This window comes from Martes martes (assembly GCF_963455335.1).
Source record: "Martes martes genome assembly, chromosome: 10".
Lineage (NCBI taxonomy): Eukaryota > Metazoa > Chordata > Mammalia > Carnivora > Mustelidae > Martes > Martes martes.
The window spans coordinates 44607169-44629274 of record NC_137898.1 but is presented as its reverse complement, the minus strand read 5'-3'; the positions used below and the strand labels follow the sequence as shown (position 1 = coordinate 44629274).

The 22106-nt window shown below is 36.1% G+C and overlaps 1 protein-coding gene across 1 annotated transcript; it reads left to right on the top strand.

Moving 5' to 3' along the window:
- Nucleotides 1–4900: 4900 nt before the first annotated feature.
- Nucleotides 4901–17286, top strand: LOC308351396 (small acidic protein). Its single transcript, XM_080816993.1, has 5 exons — nucleotides 4901–5195; nucleotides 10833–10916; nucleotides 13421–13481; nucleotides 15409–15518; nucleotides 16250–17286. Exons 1-5 carry the CDS (start codon nucleotides 5133–5135, stop codon nucleotides 16478–16480), a joined length of 549 nt encoding a protein of 182 aa, XP_080673119.1. The 5' UTR covers nucleotides 4901–5132; the 3' UTR covers nucleotides 16481–17286.
- The last annotated feature ends 4820 nt before the right edge of the window (nucleotides 17287–22106 follow it).

The following is a 22106-nucleotide window of genomic DNA, read 5'->3' as shown; positions in this document are numbered from 1 at the left end:
AACTTGGGAGAATAAACTAAAATGTTCTCGAATTCCACCCCCCACCCAAAAAAGGTATCACCATTGATTTAAAGTCACAAATTCTTTTTGACAACAACTATTGGAATACTGCTGCTTTTTGTATCTGAAGACCTTATGACCAGATTAAAGAGATATATCAACAACTATATTGAAGCAATTTTATAAACAAATACATTTTCACTTCCCTTTTCATTCTCTAGTCTTTAAAGCTTCTAGGTATATCTAAAATCATCAACCCAATATTTATGCCACCATATTTTAAAGTACAGTAGCAATGTGGTAAATGTGTATGTTACATGGACAGAATGGGAACTGATCTCATCATCATCAACCATCATCAATCACAAATACTTTTTTTATTCCTTGTCTTCAGGGTTGTATGTTAGGCCCTACAGTTCTCTTTATATGATGCCTTTACAATCAGGTTTAAGGTAAGTTTCATCTCTTAGTCTCCCAATGAAACAATGCATTCTTCAAATATTTTTCTTTTGGATTCGATGATACTTAACTCTCATTGTTCTCATCTATGTTTTAACCTCAGGCTCTTCCTACCCTTAAATGTTGTTTTCTTTTTTTCCTTTTCCAAGGACCTCTCTTCTATGTGATCACTCAGTAAGCTCAGTCACTCTCCTAGTTTAGCCATCATCTCTATGTTGGGGATTTCCAAATTTATGGCTCTCTCCCAACTTTGAAGCCAGTATTTCTAACTGCCTACTAGACAGTTCCACTTGGTACCCCACTAATACCTTAAATTTAACCTGTCTAAAATAAAAAAGTCATTATCTTACCATGTAAACCTGCTCCTCTCTGACCATATTCATTCATATAATACAACAAAAATTTGTTGAGTCATGGTTTATACACAAGTCATGGTGCGAAGTTTAGAATCTAGTCAAAAGATTCTTAGACGCTCTAGAATAGCCAGTCCAGAACGACATCATATCTTTATTCATACCTCTATTATAGCACATATATTTTTATTTTAACTAGCAATGACAGACTAACCAAGATAAATAAAAGGTAGCAGTGGAAAATAAGATTGGAGTGGATGATTGAGGTCAGAATATAGACCTTCAGGGGCGCCTGGGTGGCTCAGTGGGTTAAAGCCTCTGCCTTCGGCACGGGTCATGATCCCAGGGTCCTGGGATCGAGCCCCGCATCGGGCTCTCCGCTCAGCGGGGAGCCTGCTTCCTCCTCTCTCTCTCTGCCTGCCTCTCTGCCTACTTGTGATCTCTCTCTCTCTCTGTCAAATAAAAAATAAAATCTTTAAAAAAAAAAAAAAGAATATAGACCTTCAATTGTAGGCTAATTACATCAACTTTATCAACTTAATTCTGTACAAAGAGGGAAACTCTAAGCAGTTTTTGAGCGGAGAGTCTCTACATTCCATTTTCAGATGATGAGTCTGAATATGATATGTAAAAAAGGCTTTAAGTAGGGAACTATTAGAGTATGGGAAAAGGTTACTATAAATTGATGAAACAGAGGATTTGAACCCGAACACACACAGTGAGAGATTCAAATTCAAGGCTTTGATCAGCCTTAGAGTTTTGTCTCAGAATATACTTCTGTGTTTATCGGGTTTTCGCTGCACAAGACACTGACCATTCCTGAATACATGCCCCACCCTGCTTCCACAGTTTTTTAGACTCTAAATCAAAAACTTTCAGGGAAGAATTTCCCTATTGCCCTCAGCTAAAACAAACTGCTTCCATAGCATTTTATCTGTAACTTCCTGGTTAGTTTAGTCATTCCTCCCCCACAAAGCTATAAACTCCTTGAGGTAAGGGGTTATACATTATTTATTCTGGTTTTCTTCAAATTTAGCACACTACCTGACACATATTAAGCTCCCTATATAAACAATGAGTTATACTGGCACAGAGGAACATGCACAGGTTTTTGGAGTTAGACAGATTTAAGGATTAAACTGCAGATTAGCCATTCACTCATTAGCTATATGATCATGAGCAAGCATTTAACTTTTCTTAAGCTTCATCACATATAAAATTAAAAATCCTTGCAAATTGTTGTGAAGTTTTGAGAAGCACCTAGCAATGTACACAGTGCATAGTGGATATTCAATAAATAGTAGCTATAACTATGGGTTGAGGAATTTTTTTTTTTTTAGTCTCAGATAAAACAGCAGCAAGTTTTTTGTACAGAGCATATTCATCAGAGCTTTTATGTCTTCTATAGATTTGTTAACTATGTTCAGTTATGACTGCTCTTGGTTGAAGAAAAATTGATGTACACACTCAACAAACATTTATGAAAGCCTACTATATGCTAAAGCATTGGGTATATAAAAAATGAAGAAGGCATGGTCAGGAAAATATTTCAAAATGCTATTAGGAACATGCAGGTCCTCCTCTCCTTGTCTTTACTATCCAATAAGGATGGCTATTGCTGAGTTTCTAGGACTTATATGAGGTACCACTCAGTTACATTATATAATTTCATTATATAATTATATTATATATTATATAATTATTATATAATTATATAATATATAATTATATTATATATTATATAATTCATTATATAATTTCATTCATATTTCATTAATTCAAAAAAACTTATTAACTACTCCGTGGCACATTGTGCCAGAAGATACAGAAACAAAAAATTAAGACAAACAGTTGTTGGAGTGCCTGGGTGGCTCAGTCAGTTAAGCAGTTAAGCATCTGATTCTTGATTTCAGCTCAGGTCACAATCTCAGGGTTGTGAGCTCAAGCACCGCATAGGGCTCCACGCTGCGCATGGAGCCTACTTAAGATTCTCTCTCTCCCTCTGCCTCTGCTCCACACCCCCTGCCTCCCAAAATGGAACAGTTGCACACAGTACAAGGAGAAAGGGTATTACTGAGTTTCTGTGCCATATATGAATATCCTTTGCACTATAATTCCATCCTTACCTATAAAGGCTTCTGCAATCAAACTGAGTAAAATCTGTAAAATGATCCAGTCCTTTTTATTTCCTATGTTACTTTTTGGCTTGTGATCTTGATTTATGATAACTTGAAGATTTAGTCATCCAGGTGCCAGCAATTCTGGTAAAGCAATAAAAGGCAGGTTGCTAGATCATTAAACTCTTCTCGATGGTCACCAATTTAAGCTAAAACTATTTAGTAACTACTAACCTTATTGATAGCCCTTTTTTGTTTCTGAATTCTTTGAGCAGTTCAAATAATTGAATAAATATTCAGCCATCTCATTTATTTATTTATTAATAAAGCTAAGTTCTAAATTGTATAATTTACAGTCTGTCAAATCCTTTGGATATGAACTGTAGTTCATCCTAGAAAATTCTGTAACTTAACTGTAACTTCATTGTAATTATATTTATAGAATCTTTGTAGAATCACAGTTAATATGCAAAATATTTTCATTCACAGTAAACAGCAAGTAACCACTTCCCCAAAATACTTCTCCTCATAGCTTTACTCTTCTCCTCCTCCACTTGTTTTATTCTTACCAGAGAACTAATTGATTAAGGTCCCTTGTTTGGTAATAAAATATGACCCTATCTGAGATTTTTTTCATATAATCCTAATTAGCATTTTCATTCCTTTGCTTCCAGAATAAAGGAGAATTTGGATATATGACTGCAAAATTGAAGAACTATCTGACACTAGTCACAGTTCTGTAAATGGTACAAAGATCATCTGAAATCTAGTACAGTAATATTATTTCTACAGAAGCAGTCAAAGCTACAATAATTGCTAAATTCAGAAACCGATAGTTAGGCAGTTTCACAAGCTGCTATCATTACCAAAATGCACACTAGATCTGTATTGTCATGCCATTAACTGATTTTTGCTTTAAAAAAATTAAATATTTGATCAAGGTCAGAAAGCTTCAGAATAAATAAGGACAAGCATCCTGGCAGAATGTTAGGATTGAAAGCACACGGGTTCAGGCCTGGTTAAAAAAAAAATCAGACACCTTGATCCTGCATGAATGAATCTTCAATAGTTGAATAAAACCTTTAGATACAGCACTTTCTGAGTAGACTAGTAGTGTAGCTACTGGGGGTAAGGTGGGGGAAATGGGGAGGAACTACTTACTGGGTACTGACCTTTTTGCGGTGATGAAAATAACTTGGAACTACATAGAGGAGGTTGTTGCACAGCATTGTGAATGTACCAAATGGCACTTAATTGTACACCTCAAAGTGGTTAATTTTACATTATATGGATTTCACCTCAAAAAAATTTTAATGAAAATTAAGATACGGGGCCTTCTGACAGAAAGGGACTTTACTCAGTGAAGGCCCCAGAAGTACAACGCCTATACACCAGCAGGGAGGTCGGTTAGGGTCACTCCCACCTCACAAAACGCCGTGTGGGCAGTTTACAGAATTCCCTCTGCCAGACCCTAGTTTCAGTAACAGCCAATTAACCTGCACCATCTTGAACTCATTTCGGTGAGAGTGAGAAAGCGGCAAAATATTCATCAGAATCTTCTAGAAAGCCGCACCGCCGGTTATCTAGTAAACCCTCAGGAGCAACACCGAACAAGAAGGTGGAAACAGTAGAAGCCATATTTTTTTTTTTTTAAGGTTTTTGTCGCGGGGGGACGGTACCAGTGAGGATTCAATAATCTTCAAACATTACATTTAAACCTAGGTGCTTAACTATGACAGATGCATCTATCAGTCGCACAGCATCTCACGGCGAAATGCCTCTTTCTGTGGCCACGAAGTCTCTAAGTCGCTTTCTGTGGCGACGACGCTTTAAAGAAACTCTCACCGCCATACCCATCCGCGGGAAAGCTCCCTTCACCAGCTGAAGAAGGCGGAACTTCAAAGGGCACTCCCGCCACACAGCGCGATCTGCGCCGCTGGGCTTCCTGGGAATTGTAGTTTTAGTTTTCTTATCCATGCCTTTTGTTCAGATCGGTATGGAGTGAGCCAGAAAACTACAACTACCAGAGTGCTCCGTAGCGGCGAGTAGCCGCGGCGGTGACGACTGTGGCGGAGAAGGCCTGCAGGGACTCGGCGTTCTGGAGTGGCGCTGCTTGGGCCGGTGGCAGGTTGCAGGCTGCTGGCGCCGCTGCTGAAGACAACGGCGAGTGGGTTCGGCGTTTCCCGTCGGGGTCCCAGCAACGATGAGTGCTGCCAGGGAGTCCCATCCGCATGGGGTGAAGCGTTCAGCCTCCCCAGACGACGATGTAAATAACAATGGCGGAGTGGATGAGGGTTGAGGCCTACTAAAGGCTGGGGTAGGCCGGGAAGGGTGGCTTAAGAAGGAGGAAGGGTTCGAGGTGGCCCGAATGGGGAGGGCCGAGGGGGAGGAACCAGAAGAATTGGAAATGTCTCCTTTCCTAACCTAGGGTCGGAAGGTGTGTAGAGGTCTACATCTTAAGAGCCAGAGACCTGCGTAGGAAGGGGGGATCGAGGAAGGAAGTCCTGAGAGGGTCGGAAAGCGTATCTCGGGGCTGATGAAGCTTCTTTGTCGGGCGTTTCTACTTAGGAATGGCAAGATCCCTCTTGTTTGAGGTTTAAAATGCTCCTGTGACAATGTCAAGATGTTGGTGCACGTTTGGACAGATTTTTCCGACCGGCATTATTTTCGCGCAGTGTACTATTGGGAATAAACCGAAAACAGTATTGAACCGAAAATTGTACCGGGAGGGGCATTTCGTACTGACGCATGGTGATGAGGTCTAAAATGTTGGGACCTAGAAGCCCATTTTGATTTCAGCTACCTTCTCCTTTTCCCCCCACCCAAGCTTGTCAGCTTAGATAGCAAACCATTCATTCCTTAAAGTAACCCATTAAATATTTACTGCTATGCCAGGTGTTGGGAATTCAAAGATGAATAAGTACGGTGCTTATCCTAGGTCTTTTTGTGTATTTGTCCTAGCTCTTAGCGCAGTGTCATGGAGACTGCAGTAAACGGAAAACTAGGTCCTTCATACAATGGATGAACGCCATAGAAACGTTGACTGAGAAATTTTAGGGACGGGTGGGTGGGGGCATGGAGAGGTCATCTTTAAGAATGAAAAAAGAACTACATCTAATTTTCTTTAAGTTATTGTTTAAATAACTACTTAAATACTATTTCTGAATATGTAGAATTCTTTATAGTGCAGTTCAGTGCACTTTCATAATACCTTTGTGAACCGTTAAAAGCTCACTAAAGACTGCTACTAGTGCTTAAGTTGTAGAAGACCCACCCCTCTTTGGATGGGAGGTGGGATTACGACCGGAATACCAAGGTTCTTAAATTGAATTTAACTTTGCAGAAAGATTAGTAATCAGGAAAGATGTGGGGATGAAGAATTATATAGTGAGATTTTTTTGGTGCCCTCTCTTCTTCCCTCCTACTGCCTCTTAGATCTTGTTAATATGGTAATCCAGTAGTTGTTAGGCATTTATCTAAGGCATTTGAGTAACCTGGGTGCCATTTTAAAAGCTATTACATTGTTTTCCTCCTGGCATTTAACTGTGACTTGATTCCTGGAATGTCAGGCACCTGTTTTGCTAGACTCAGAAATAACTTTTAGCTTGACAGAAAACTCTTAATGTTAGGTAATTTAACAGAATGTTAAAGGGATAACTCCACAGCTTCTGTTGGGATCAGTTTAAGATGACCTTTAAGACCTTTTCCAGTCTTACAAGCATTCTTTTGGAGGGAATGGTTGTAGTTGCAATTCAAGATTAGGTCCTACAACTTTCACACATTATCTAAAAATGATTATGTTGCTAATTTAAAGTGCAATAGAGTAATTGTCTTTTGATAGTGATTTTTTTAAGTCAGTTTCTTTCATGTGACTATTACTTTTACTGGTAATTAGGAGTTTACTTGTTTTAAAAACATTTTTAAATACTATATACAAAATTAAAAATTACTTTTTTAAATATACATTTAAGTTGTGGAAAATCAATTAATTATAATTGAAGTTGTAATCATCAGTTTCTAATGAACATATACTGCATGTGAAAGATAATCAGTTTCTCTGCTTACTCACCTCACATATTAAATGGAGATAACAAAACATTTGAAAGATGTTAAAAGTAGAAGACACCTCAGTTAAGCGTTTGCCTTCAGCTCTGGTCATAATCCCAGGGTCCTAGGATAGTGCCCCGTGTCAGGCTCCCTGCTCAGTAGGGAGTCTGCTTCACCCTCTCGCTCTGCTCTTCCCCCCACCTCGTGCACATTGCCTGTCTCTCAAATAAATAAAATCTTTTAAGAGGAAAGAAAGAGGTTCAAAATAGACATTAAACATGGAATCCAGCTTTAAGAAAATGCTGACAGTGTTAGAAGTAAATTCTAAGAGTTACTACATTATGTATTCAGGAGGAGGTAGATTGACTACAGTTCTATAATAAAAGGTATTAAGGATAACTTAAAAATGGTCTCATTGGTTTGATTGGAGTGGAAAAATGAAAACTATTTTTAAGAAAATAGGAGGTGAGGGGAAGTTAATATTAGTAACTGGTGGAGACCCTCCAAGAATGTATCAGGCACCCATGTGCCTTTGAAAATGCAGCACTTGAGCAAGGTAGTTGCTGTTCTATGCTAAGAGAAAGGAAGAACCAGAAGGACTTGATGATTGGAAAAAAACAATAGGATTAAATATTGTAAATGATAGGATTATTTCTGTAAAGACTTCAGAAGATATTTGCTCTTTTAATAGAAAAGTTTTGGCTTTTAAAAAGTTGTTTTGTTTTTAACTTGATTCTGTAACTTTTATAACTAGTTCATAAACTATCACAGTCTATCTCATTTGGTCATGTACAGCATGATGTGGAAAGAGCAGAGAACTTAAGGCAAGAGGATCAGTCACTTAAACTTTTAAGTGACTTTGCCTCAGTGTTCTTGTTTATTAACTGGACTCTTGAAGAGAACATAAGTGAGCAGTCATTTGTATGTTGTAAGTTGTGAAACACTGCAATTCTTAGGTGTTGTTATTCTTAAGACAGTCTTTTAAAGAAGCTACTCAGTGTAGGTTAGGAATGAAAACTGGGAAGTTAAATGTGCGGTCCAGACAGAGAGCAAGTGATTTAGTGAGAATCAGAACTTAACTTTCGCTAGTACTTTGGTTTTTTTATTTCTTAACTGTGTTCAGCCAGAAATAGTTAGGAACTAACTGGCATATAAAAAGGTACTGAGTTGTCAGATGGAAAGAAGTGCAGATTTGGAAGTTAGGTAGCCAAAATCATGAAAGCATATCAGCTTACCAAAAAAAAGGAATTTGGAAGAACCACAAGTGATTATCCAGTGTTACACAAATACTTAATTTTTAAAAATTTATTTTTACTTAAATTCAATTGATTATCATATAGTGTATTATTAGCTTCAGAGGTAGAGTTCAGTGATTCATCAGTTGTATATTAACACCCAGTGCTCATTACATTAAGTGCCCTCCTTAATGCCCGTCACCCAGTTACCCCATCTCCCCACCATCCCCTCCCCTCCAGCAACCCTCAAGTTTGTTTCCCACAGTTAAGAGTCTCTTGTGGTTGGTCTCCCTCTCTGATTTCATCTTACTTTATTTTTTCCTTCCTTCCCCTATGATCCTCTGTTTTGTTTCTTAAATTCCACATATAAGTGAAAGCATATGATAATTGTCTTTTTCTGATTGACTGACTTCGCTTAACAAAATACTCTCTAGTTCCATCCACGTCATTGCCAATGGGAAGATTCCACTTTTTTGATGGCTAATATTCCATGAACAAATACTTCAACACTCATATCCCTAGAGAAATGGTCACCATTGGGGTTTTTTTGTTTTGTTTTGTTTTTCTGGTGTTTTGTTTTTTGTTTCGTTTTGTTTTAATTAGAGAGAATGAGAGAGAGAGCATGAGAAGGGGGAGGGGTCAGAGGGAGAAGCAGACTCCCTGCTGAACAGGGAGCTGGATGCAGACTCAATCCTGGGACTTCAGGATCATGACCTGAGCCAAAGGCAGTCGCTTAAGCAACTGAGCCACTTAGGTGCCCACCATTCTTTTTTTATATTTTCTAAACCTTCTACAAATAATTTCCAGAAGAATAGAAATAGTGAAAAACAATTTTATTGAAAATTTCAATATGAATGTAACCATAGCAAGCCCAAATTTCTATTACATGGCTTTCTGATTTTCGTGACATACATACCTAAAATGGTTAGCATCCTCTGAATCAGCTAACTGCTTATCACTTTTTATGTGTAAAACTGGAACACATAGTTTCAGATTTCAAATAATTTCTAATAGATTTTAGCTTTATCATTATTTGTAGTTCTAGCATTTTCATCATCAAAATGTAATATGAAGAATTTAAAACCTTTGTGCCCATAATTTTGTGTTGAAAGGGGGGGTTGTCATCTTTGCTCCATAATTGCAAAACATTTTCATATTTAGATTATAAACTCAATTAGAATGATCAAGCCAATGAATGTTTCCTTTCTACATTCCTTCTAGTCACCTTTGTATATACGTCTTCCTTTGGCACTTGTTCAGTTTCAAATCCTGTCAAGTAAATATTGGTGTACAAATATAAAAGATGAAGCAGTCACACATTTTTTTAGAAAAACAGGATGGTCCGGGCTCTTACTGCGCAGTATTGCAAGATGAAGAATCCCTATTGAATGACTTTCTAGATGAGAGTGCCGAATTTTTCTTTCTTTTTTTTTCTTTGTCTCTTGATTCCTGGGTTAGAGAGAAGTCATGTAGTGTTTCAGCATCCAAAAATTCCTTCTTTAAGATTTTTGCATATATGATTAATTTTGCCATTATCATTTCTTTAGGGTACACCACCTATCATTTTGCATTCACTTTATTCATCTAATAGTTGTGACATGGCTTTTGTCAGTTTCTGGTTTTTACCTAGTTGCCATTATGGGTAGAAATGAAAATTCTGGACTCAACTGTGTCCATGAAAGCTAGAAGTATACAACGGGGAGTGACATCTTGAAAGATGATATACTACCTTGAACAACAGGATGAGAAAACTCTTCTGCTGTTTTTTCTGTTTCCTTAATTTTAGTCATTTTTAGTATAGTTGGCAATAACTAATGAATCTTAATATTTCCTACATTTGTTTCAAGATGTAATGATCACTAGGACTCCATAATATTTCTTAGATTGTAAAAGGGCCCAACTGACCATTTGATAATTGCAAGGTAGAATGAGTTTTACTTTTTTTTTTAATAAGTTTTCTCTGTTTCCGTTTTCTGTTTTCTCTTTCAGAAGACCTTTAAGAAAGAATATAAGTCTTAATATATCAATCCTTACAAATAACTAGAACTGCACAGAAAAGAAGTTGAAACCTAAAATGGGGTCCATTTTGTGTTCCATGGTCCTTTAGACTATCACTAAAGCCAGACTAACTTTTAAGTAACAACCGTGGCAGGCTCTGGGTTCGAAATCCTAGGTACTCCAGGGCCTTGCAAAGCTCTAGGATAGTAGGTCTCAAGGTGTGGTCCTCACATGAACATCAACAGCATCATCGTCACTTAGGAATTTGTTAGGAATGAAATCCTTGAGCCTACCTTACTTGAGCCCAGACTTACTGGATCTGAAACCCTTGGGGTGTAGTCTGGCAGTTTGGGTTTTAACACACCCTCCAGGTGATTCTGATAAGTGCAATCTTCAGAATCAAAGCTCTGGCTGCAAAAGAAATAAAGGATACTGCCTTGAGGTAACAGAAAAGGAGTATATATTGAGTATGATATATACGCTTAGCTACCTAAACAAAATCAATGAGCCCTGTTTATAGTTAAAAATGACAAGGTTTTTTTAAAACCTTGGGAGTTGTGGGGAGAGTTTAAATTTTTTAATATTTATTAGTATGCAAAACTAATGGCTAATTTCTTTTGTAGCTGGGATCTAGCAATTGGGAAGCAGCAGACTTAGGTAATGAAGAAAGAAAACAAAAATTCTTGAGACTTATGGGCGCAGGAAAGGTAAGCATCAAACAGTTTGTGTTTTTTTAGTCTTTCTGTATAAATAATGTCCTTATTTTGTCTGTTGAGTGAGCCAGACTGGATATACTTGGATCCCATTTTCCTATTCTGCTTAGGAAATACAGCTTACCTAACCAAGCACTTAAAATTTATACTATTTCTGAACCACTTCTGGGATTCTCAGTGCCACTGAGCAGTAAAGTTTAGAGACTGAATAGAGAGAAACCTTGGTTTGAGGAGACTCCTGTGGAAGAAAGTTTATAATTTGCTGTCTGTTAGCTTAATGACTTCATAGTTTTCTGGGCAGACCAGTTGGTAGGTCTTTCATATTTTATAGCACCCTCTAGCCCATGAAGTACTAGCCAAGCCTTTATCAAAAACTTAATCTTTAAAATGTTTAATATATTTTGAAATCCCTTTCAAACTGATTAACGTGGTAGAAAATAGAAAGTATAGGTGCCAGGAAAACATCACCTTTTGGGGGAAAAAACCCGTCTTGTTCCTAGCAATAATTTTTACATGCAAATACAGTTATTTCTAGATACTTATTTTGTGTAAGCAAGTCAATTTATTTTTCTAACATTGCCCCAAATGTGGATAAAATAAAATAAGAAAACTTTTTTCTCTTTTAAGCTCCTCAAAATTAAATTCTGCCCTTTGTTTTTGTTATTCATATAGGGACTCATTCATGCATTTTACCAACCATTATTGACTGTTTACAAGATGCCAGGGACCATGCTAGGTCCTGGGGGTTACATAGATCACATGTTTGGAGCCATCATGTAATAGAGGAAACCAGATAATTTAGAATTATAATTGCTATGAAAGAACTGTGCATATAGTGCTTTGGAGTCAGCAGACAAGGCTAGCTAAGTCTGCCTTAGTGGCACAAGTGGCCCAGAAATAGAATTGGTGAAACAAAGAGGAGTTAGCCAGACTAGAATAGTGGGGTTCAGGGTAGCGAGAGATCGTGCAACACAGTAAGACCTGTACAAGGATGCATTTTTATAATATCTTTTTAACGCAGATTTTCCAGTAATTTTGTGATTTATCATAGAAAGTAATCTGAAGTTTGTCTTGATTTATGCAAATAAAATATTTGTTAAGAATTTGTTAAGAATATATGATAATTTAGGGGACATGCTCAACCTAGTAGAATGAAAACTCTTTGAGTACTTAGGAAGAATACCCTAACATAAAGTGTATGAAATTTAGCTCCCAGTTTTATATACCAATTACATAGTCAAATGTATCTCATTAAAACTGTGGGGAAGAAAGAATAGATTGAACAATTTAAAAAATTAACTACCAATATATGAGCTATTTAGCGTACATTAAATTATTTCCTAGCAAGGCCAAGATTGTAGCTTTGATCTTACATATAGGCTGTTTAGTTTTTATTCTGTTCTGTGGTAACGAAGTATATTCCTAACCCTAGCCAGCTACCATGAGTATTTTACTGGTCACAGGGAGAACCAGCTAGGAGAAAGTACGAATAGACTAGTACACTACTGTCATCATTCTCAGATAACAATGTATTACACATTTTCAAATCTTGATAATGGAGTGTCTTTTGCAATCTAAAGCAGCATATTGAATCATTAATTTGCTTCTGTGATAATGGCCTATAAAGCAGTTAAGTATTAATGCTTGAAGCCTTTCAGTAATATCTTGGAGTATGGAAAATGTGTCTGTCATCCTTTCACAAAAGGAAGATTTGTTAATGTACTATATCTTCACAGGTGATTGGTTAAGATTACTTTGCAGTCACATTTAATCTCTCCTTCACTGTGTTTTAGTGAAGAATTTCTTTCGTTTATGAAACTAAATATGAACCATAAGGAGTGGATTGTAACTGATAATTGAGAGTAATTATGTGGTGTGATTAATTAGTAACATTGAATCAGGATTTATTTGTATATTTTAGAGTAGAATTAGATTGCTTTAAATTCTGTTCTTGACAGTTTAAGATTGGGTACTTATTGTAGTCAAATAATAATGAGCTGGCTATTTGTTAAAGATCTATCACTTTTTTCATTATGAGTCTATTACTTTATTTTTATCTAGCTAAATAATTTCATTTGCTTTCTTTCTATAAAGTATGCCTGAGGTATCAGAAAGAGGAGATGGGAAAATTAAAGCAACTCATTTAATTGGCCTTTTAGGAAAGAAAATATTTATATTGTTGCAATTTTTTGGTTATATATCCCATTTAAAATTCAAGCCTGACCTCTGCATACTCTCCACTCCCCTTCTATGCTCTGTGTGTTTTAAAGGCACTTACAGCTTTCTACTGTACTATAATTTACTTAACTGACTTCATTTTCCCTCCTCATCTCTATCTTTGCTAAACTATAAGTTTCATAAAGACAAGGATCTCAATTTAATTCTTTTTCTTCACTGTATCTCAGAAGTCTGGGATAATATTGGGCACATTGTAGACACTCAATAATTATTTTAAGTTTGTGGTCTCAAATTCTAATATATTTTCTACTTTCTTATAGAAAGAACACACTGGTCGTCTTGTTATAGGAGACCACAAATCAACATCTCACTTCCGAACAGGTAAGTAAGTAAAATATAATTTAAGAGGCAGTGCTGCATTTGGAACATGAAATATTCGTATGTATTGCGGGATATTCTCTGTATAATTGTGTTAATGATTAAAATATTAGATCTGGAAATGTATATGTAAATGTGTATATATAACAATTAGCATATACTTTAAAGATTTGAGAGTATATATCAATGATATTCTGACCAAGAAACTGACCTTTTTCTATCTTCGTTTTTATCATATTTATTATAGTGAGGTTTTATGCCTTACCTTGCCAACTGTTATGTAGTATGTATATATGAATTTTTTACATAAGTTATTTAACATACAATATTATTGTTGGCATATTAAACTGGCTTTGAATTTATTCACTGAGTTTTGTTTTGAAATCCTTAATAAAGAATATAAACTTGTCACAAAGCCTGAAGAAATTAATTTTAGTGGAAAAAGTTTTAAAATAAAAACTAAAAATGAGTTTGGATTTGAATTCAGGCTGCTAAAAAATGAAATTTTCTCCTATATAAAATTGGCACTAATCTTGGACATTATTAATAATAGGGCATAATGACCTGGATCATATTTAACAAACTTTTTAGTTAACATTATTTAAATTAACTTTATACTGACCTAGACTACTTAGCACATTTCAGAAATTAACAGGTCTTTTATTTTTCCAAATAATTATTTCAAATTGATTTGCATTCTTAGAAAAAGAATTTCTGAGGCAAAAAGAATACCTGAGCTTTCTAGAATGGAAAAATATTTACTGCATTTATTCTTTTAAAACTGTGGACTTTATGAATAAAAATAGTGCAAGCACCACCATTTGTGACTTAAAATGAAATTCCTCTTACATTCACAAATTAAAATGGCATACTCAAGCTTTTTTTCTCCCCGCCCTAAGATTTATGTATGTATTTTAGAGAGCACAGGAGCACTTGCAAGCAGGGGGAGGGCAAGAGGGAAAGAAAGAGAATCTCAAACAGACGTCCTGCGGAGTGGGGAGCCCAATTCAGGGCTTGATCTTGGGACCCTGAGATCATGACCTCAGCTAAAATCAAGAGTTGGGTGTTCACATGACTGAGCAAACCAGGCAACCCCTCAGAAAGCTTTGATGGTATTAGTAGTGTTCTAGTTGTAATTAAGCTTGTGTTGTTTCAGTAAACTGGTATGTAAGAAGGGCGTAAATTAGAGCCATTATTTATTTAGCCATTCTCTGAACAGAATTGCCTGCCTTTTCATTGTATATCTGTTAAAAGACAAACTTTTTTGTTTGTTGCTGGTGCTTTAAATGTGAGAGAAAACTCACTTTCAGGGAACAATTATTTATTAGACTATAAGTAAGCTAAAATTTTTAAGGCCCAGAGTTCTTGGTAATTAATATTTATAATACCTGAACTTCAGGCAGTTCTGAGACTTGTATAGTTTTAACTTATCAGTTAGAAAAATTTACGTTCTTCATCTTTTATCAACACTTTTGTAGTTCAGAGGGTAGGTTACTAGAGAAGTAATCATAAATACATCCTTCAGTTTTGTTTTGTTTTGTTTTTTTAATTTATTTATTGACAGACAGAGATCACAAGCAGGCAGAGAGGCAGGCAGAGAGAAAGAGAGGAGAAAGCAGGCTCCCCACGAAGCAGAGAGCCTGATGCGGGGCTCCATCCCAGGACCCTGGGATCATGACCTGAGCCGAAGGCAGAGGCTTTAACCCCCTGAGCCACCCAGGTGCCCCCATCCTTCAGTTTTTTAATAGTGGTTAGGTATTAGTATTATATCTACTGTATAGAGGAAACCCACCCACCAAATGCATTGTAAAATTAGTCACAGAGAAATCAGCCCTGAATATATTAGCATTTGTAATATGGGTTTTTTTTGTGTAATCAAATGTTTTTATTAATTTGACTAAAACATAACCAAAGTACACTGGACATGCAGGGGAAGAAGACAAGAAAATTAATGAAGAACTGGAGTCTCAGTATCAGCAAAGTATGGACAGTAAATTATCAGGAAGATATCGACGACATTGTGGACTTGGCTTCAGTGAGGTAGTAATTAACATTTTCATTAAATGGGAAGATAATTTCTAAATTGATACCTTAATTTCTGTTAGATTACTCCAGCAGTCAAGAATCCTATGTAGAAGGCTTTCTTCTTACAGTTACTTAATTTTCCTTATGCCCAAATAGGTCTTTGTAGATAATGAGAAAAGGTATTTTTGAGTTTTACAAACATTTTCTGATAGAAGCTTAATGTAAATTCAGCTTAGATAATCATTATGGCACATCTTTAATAAGCATGAACAACATACAAGTTAGAGAAAATATTTCATGTAAATACTAGTTTAGGATCTTTCTCAGTTTTCTCCGTGATCTCTTTTCATATTATAAGTGCTGGTTAACTACTCCAAAGTAATATAATATGTAAAACATTGATCACTTTTCCTCATTTCCATGGGTCAGTGGTTAACTTGTCTTACTTTTAAAAAAATACTGTTTCTTTCAGGAAGATACGGTAGTTTTCAAACTAGGGGGAGGGGAGTCAAGTGAGTGGTCTTCAGAGCTGTTTCTTAGAACAAAATCCTGCTTAAGTCCTAATGGGTAAAACACCGGGATGCCTGAGTCTTCCAGTCTTCCCTTGGCAGCCCGTGATCATAAAACTTGATGTTAATGGCTAGGGAGTAGGTGTTCTGAGACTGTGACAAAAATTAGTGTCTTTCCCAGTTTTTGTACTGGGTAATTGTAGTATTTAAGAAGAACCTGTTGGTTGATGTTCATAGGTAGAAGATCATGATGGAGAAGGTGATGTGGCTGGAGATGATGATGATGATGATGATTCACCTGATCCTGAAAGTCCAGATGACTCTGAAAGTGATTCAGAGTCAGAGAAAGAAGAGTCTGCTGAAGAACTCCAAGCTACTGAGCACCCTGATGAAGTGGAGGATCCCAAAAACAAAAAAGATGCAAAAAGCAACTATAAAATGATGTTTGTTAAATCCAGTGGTTCATAACTCCCAAACACTTAGTCTTTGTATTAAAAGTAAGCCTTATTGTTATAATGCACAGTGGAGGACTGCTTATAGAGCACAGACCTTTGTATTATAATTTTTAAAAAGGCCCTTTTAAATAATTACAAAGAGTGTTTGCTTTCAGATGCCATGGATTACACTTTTATGGGCATGACTATAACCATTTTTGTAAAGAGTAAGAGTTGTATAAAAGAAATAAATACAATACTCAATTTCATTTCATATTAGCATCATCAAACTCTGATCTCACCTTTTTACCCCTTCAGATAGTTATGGAGGAAACACTTTTTTGTGGTAGCTGTTTCATCTTTTTTGTTCCTTCATATTTTTCTCTTATAAGAAGTTTAATCTGATACTGTGATGTGTTCATGAAAAATACTCAGTTATTATACTTTGCTGCAGTAGAACTATTCATGGATATTTCTGCTGCCAGTAACTATCTAAATTGTTTGCAAAGATTAGGTACTTAGTTACTCTTAACTGATTCAGCTCTACTCTTTTGGACCAAAGCAACATGAGAGCAAATACTTTCACACCTGTTAGGATGGAGTTGCAACTGTCATACATTTGGAATGTTATGATCCCAAGCAGTCTTTATATAATTTGAATTACATTGTATGTTAGATTTTTGATAAAATTTGGCCAGTTTTTACAGAAGAAATTATTTCTCTGATCATTTGGTCCTATCTATTTAGGAATATGTAAAACTGGAATTTTTTTTAAGGTAATATGTGACCAAAGTTAATTTTCTTCCTAAGGCCTAAATAAAGAAAAAGCAGTTTCCCATATTTGGTTTGTGATACCTTTATCCTCATTATCTAAAATGAGGAATAGCCTTATTGAAGAAGAAGCTGAAACAAATTCTCTTCATTTTATCCCAGTGTTGTTATCTTGATTATTGAATAACTGGAAAGTAGTACTGCTTTCTGATTTTGTTGCTGCTTCTTTGGGAGTGAGATTAGAATTCTCTGACTGGTGTTATGTGGTTGATATGTACAGCAAATTAATAGGCTGCATTATGGGCTAGTCCATGATCTTTGAATATTTGGGTCCAAAATATTTCTAAGTAACATGTTCAGAGGCATGAGTCAAACCTCTTTGTTTGCTGAATTTTTATATATCTAGCTACTTATGTGTTCGATGTGTGGGACTTAAAAAACAAATTCCTATGTCACTTTGAAATTTAAAATTTAGGAGTGTAGCAACTTGAACAGATGATAATCCGGTTCATGCAATCCATTCATAGATTAGAGCCCTCCAACATTTGGCTTTTGATTTTTCTTATTTCTTACATTGTTTCATAATAGTTGCTACCCTACATAGTAAAATATCAAGTCAGGGGGTAGTAGACAGGATATATGACCTTTAATAGATACTTAGTTTGAATAGGTTTGGCTTTATTCAAATTTCAGTTGGCCACAGATTTTTAAATATCTAGTTTCTAGGGTTGCTTATTACAACGAAATGAAGTAGTAAATGAAGGCTGATTTATGTTTAAGAATGGAAGTGGGAGAGATCAGTATTATGTTTTAAAAAGTATTTTCCATTAGTTTATTGTTGAAACATGCTGGGTTATTTATAAGTCTTGGTTCTTAATATGTAAATAGAAGAGCCTTCTTCTAAAATAACTTCACTGGAAGACCTTTTTCTTCATGACCAAATGGAGAAGTTCTTATTCCAACTAATTCATATATTATTGGACCATTTACATAATTCAGGGTTGGAATAAATTTAGGTCTGTTGGTCCATGTGGCCTAGTGTCCCAGCACCACATTAAACATCATGGCTATCTTTTAAGCATGAATATCAGGGTTGTGTTTTTTTTTTTCATTATCAATTTTAGGGAAAAAAACAAGACAGATGCTTTGCCATCTTGATATGCCTATTAAAGAATCAGGTGGGAAAATACAAATTATTTTGGTGCAGTGAAAGACTATTCAGTCAAAAGTTTAATGGCAAATTTCTATCACTGATAATTTCTTACCTGAAATGCACTTCTCCCAAGTGTTTATCTATGCCAATGATTTAACATTAAAGCTTTCTTTACTGGAAAGCTTTTTAGGAACACAATTTCCAATTTTGTGTGTAATAATGGGTAAAAGTCCTCAAATCTATAATTTTTTAAACCTGGGAGAAATGAAGTTACAGAAGAAAGTTTGAAGTTACTGTTTTTCTGATTAAACAGCAGTTTGAGATCAGAAAGACATGTCACATTCTTTGAGTAAATTTTGAGGAAAAATTTTCAACTACCTGTTTGACTTCAGTGACCACTTCTTACCGGGCTTTGGTTCCATTACTTTGTCTCCAACAACAACCATATCTTGGATACTTCCAATATCCAAAAACAACTTTACCTCTGAAATTGCTAATTTAGAAATTACCTCTGACCATGACAGTTCTATTCCTTTATATATGTTCAAATTAGGTCATTGTCAATCTATTTTCACCCTTACAATCCCTGTCTAGATTATTAATTGGTCTATCAATTCAATAGCACTATTGTCAGTGTCCTAAATAATCTTCTTCAGTCATACCTTCCTGGGAAGTCCCATATGTAGATCTATCCAGTCCTTTATGGATTATTTCTGGAGAAGACCTAGTATTACTAAAAATCAATGTTAACTGGCCTAAACACTGCATGTTATCAATACTGTTTTTTCTAGTCAACTCTTTTCCCATTTTTTAGTGATTGTCTAAAGCCTCTATTCATAAACCTGTAACCCTCCTTCATTCTTAACATGCCCTAACTTACATAAGAAATAGATTTTATCAGGCAGAAATTCCTTCAACTTCTGCCTTCTAAATTCACAACCATGGACCAGTTCCACAGCTTTAGGTCGCAGCCCTGCTCTACCACCACAGTGAAGAAGCTGAGTGACCTTTTGCAAACTAGATCTCTCAGTCTCCTTTCCTTGTCTGTAAAATGAGGATAGCAATAGCAACTACCTTGTATGGTGACTGTGACAATTTGATAAAGCAGATTAAAAGCATTTCACACTGGTAGGTATTCAGTGCTCAATAAATACTAGCTATAGTTAATCCTTTGAATCTTCTTGTGAACCTAGTGCTTTTGATTATCTTCCTTTGCATCTTCAACCTCTCCCTTAATCTGTTGGCCCTTTTCTGTCAACATTTTTACCCCCAGTATTTTACATCTTAAAAATAATTGTTCCTAGATAATACATACTTCAGCTATTGTCATCCTACCTCATGCCTTCCACATCCAGTTTTAATAACTTGCTTCTGTCACTGCCTTCCTCACTGCCATCCCCTCCCTCACTTCATTTCAATATGGTTTCACAACTCCTTTGAAAACTACTTTCATCAAATCAGTGACTCTCATTTTCCTAAAATGGATTTTTCAGTTAATTCCTTGCTTGACCTGTTAGCAGTACTAAGTATTATTAACCATCAATCTTTAGATGAATATCCACTCTTGGGTTGCACAAAGAGATTCAGTAGAATCAATTTCTGTACATCCATATGTTCTTGTTCCTAAATGGATTTCTCTGAAACCTACCTCTCCTTTCATGATTGACTTTCTCAGGAAAGGAAGGAAAGACAATACCTCTTCATCATCCCAGACTTCACAGTGATTTATCTTCCCTGTGGGTAAAATCAAGGCTTCAAAAGAGGGGACAATTTGAAATGTTGATACTGTGGCCTGAATGCAAGTCAGGAATAATGCCTTTAATAAAATTAGAGAAAGTGAATTGTCAGCTAACTAGGGATACATTTTAGTGAAAGATAATTATGATGTTTGGCCTAGATGCCAAGAGTTCAGGGGATTGAAGTTTGGTGGTGGTGGTGGTTTTTTTAATTAACATATAATGTACTATTTGCCCCAGGGGTACAGGTCTGTGAATCATCAGGCTTACACACTTCACAGCACTCACCATAGCACATACCCTCCCCAATATCCATAACCCAACCACCCTATCCCTTCCCCCCACCACACCATCTTGCAACCCTCAGTTTCTTGAGATTAAGAGTCTCTTACGGGGGCACCTGGGTGGCTCAGTGGGTTAAGCCTCTGCCTTCGGCTCAGGTCATGGTCTCAGAGTCCTGGGATCGAGCCCCACATCGGGCTCTCTGCTCAGCAGGGAGTCTGCTTCCCCCCCTCTCTCTGCCTGCCTCTCTCCCTACTTGTGATCTCTCTCTCTTTCTCTCTGTCAAATAAATAAAATAAAAAATCTTAAAAAAAAAAAAAAAAGAGGAAGAAGAGTCTCTTACGGTTTGTCTCCCTCCCAATCCCATCTTGTTTCATTTTTAGCTTCCCTACTCTACCCCCCCACGCCTCTCAAATCCCTCATATCAGAGAGATCATATGATAATTGTATCTCTCCGATAGGCTTATTTTGCTTAGCATAATACCCTTAGTTCCACAGAGGCTTGAAGTTTAAAACCTATTGCCAGCTCTTCCTATGAGCAAGGGTTCTCAGTGCTTTCACCTATAAAAATAGAAAACAAATTTTCTCCTTTAGAAATTCCAAGTTATATACATGTTGCTTCTATTCTCCATGTCATTTTTCTTTATTTTTAAACCCTATTTTCTATTCCCCGTATTGTGATTTGAGCGCTGTATCTTCTGTCATTCCAATTTTATATTCATTTTTGTAAATTTTATTCCTGAGTTCTGGCAGCTCACATTTCATTCTTTGTTGTTTCATCATATCCTCTTGTATTTCTGATGTCTGCTCTTATTTTATAGAGATTAATCTTCCATTAAGATACTCAGGTTATGAAATGTTTGATCATAATTCTCAACTACTTTGAGGCAATTTTTTTTTGGTGTTCCTCATGTAATGTCTATTTTTCTTGATCTTTTCCTCCATTGTAATATCTTCATATAAAGCCTGTGCTAGTTTGTTTTTTTTTACTTTTATCAACTACAAATATTTACTGAGCACCTACTGTGTGTCAAGCACAGTTCTAGCCACTGAAGTACTGCAGCGAGTAAAAATCTTTAATGATTTAATGAGGCTTACATTATCATGGAGGGGTGATACAGAAATGTATCAAATGAGATAAACATTAAGAAAACAGGGTAAAGGGATGCAATGTAAGTAACTGAATAAGCTAGGGGTCACAAAGAGTTGTGAGATGAGTTCAAAGAGATAGCAGTTAGGAATAAGATCATTAAAGCCACAAAAGGAACTTTGGATTTTATGCTGAGAAGAGATATTGGAGAGAGTTTTTGATTAGAGTGACATGATCTAATGTAGTTAGGCAGGTCTATTTGAAAAAAATACTATTGGGAGTCAAATGTCAAAATGGAGAACACAGGTATGAAATTATTGCAGTATTCTAGGTGAGCACAGGAATGTAGATTAGAGTGTAATGGTGGAAGTAATGAGAAATTGATTCTGGGATGTATTTTGAAGGTAAAGGTACCAGTATTTGCCAGAAGACTGGATGTAGCATGTGAGAGGGGAATCAAGAATGAGTTCCCATTTACCTGTATGAGGAAAATTGATGACTCATCTTAAATTTAAGCTCTGCCCAGGTATTTCCAGGATTTTTATTTATTTTTTTTAAGATTTTATTTATTTATTTGACAGACAGATCACAAGTAGGCAGAGAGGTAGGCAGAGAGAGAAGGGAGCCT

Bases quoted from the DNA above. Each gene is read 5' to 3' on its own strand.
- LOC308351396 (XM_080816993.1), top strand. From the start codon at position 5,133: ATGAGTGCTGCCAGGGAGTCCCATCCGCATGGGGTGAAGCGTTCAGCC. The intron at 5,196-10,832 runs GTAAATAACAAT...TTTCTTTTGTAG, and splicing joins CAGCCTCCCCAGACGACGAT to CTGGGATCTAGCAATTGGGA. The intron at 10,917-13,420 runs GTAAGCATCAAA...ACTTTCTTATAG, and splicing joins GACTTATGGGCGCAGGAAAG to AAAGAACACACTGGTCGTCT.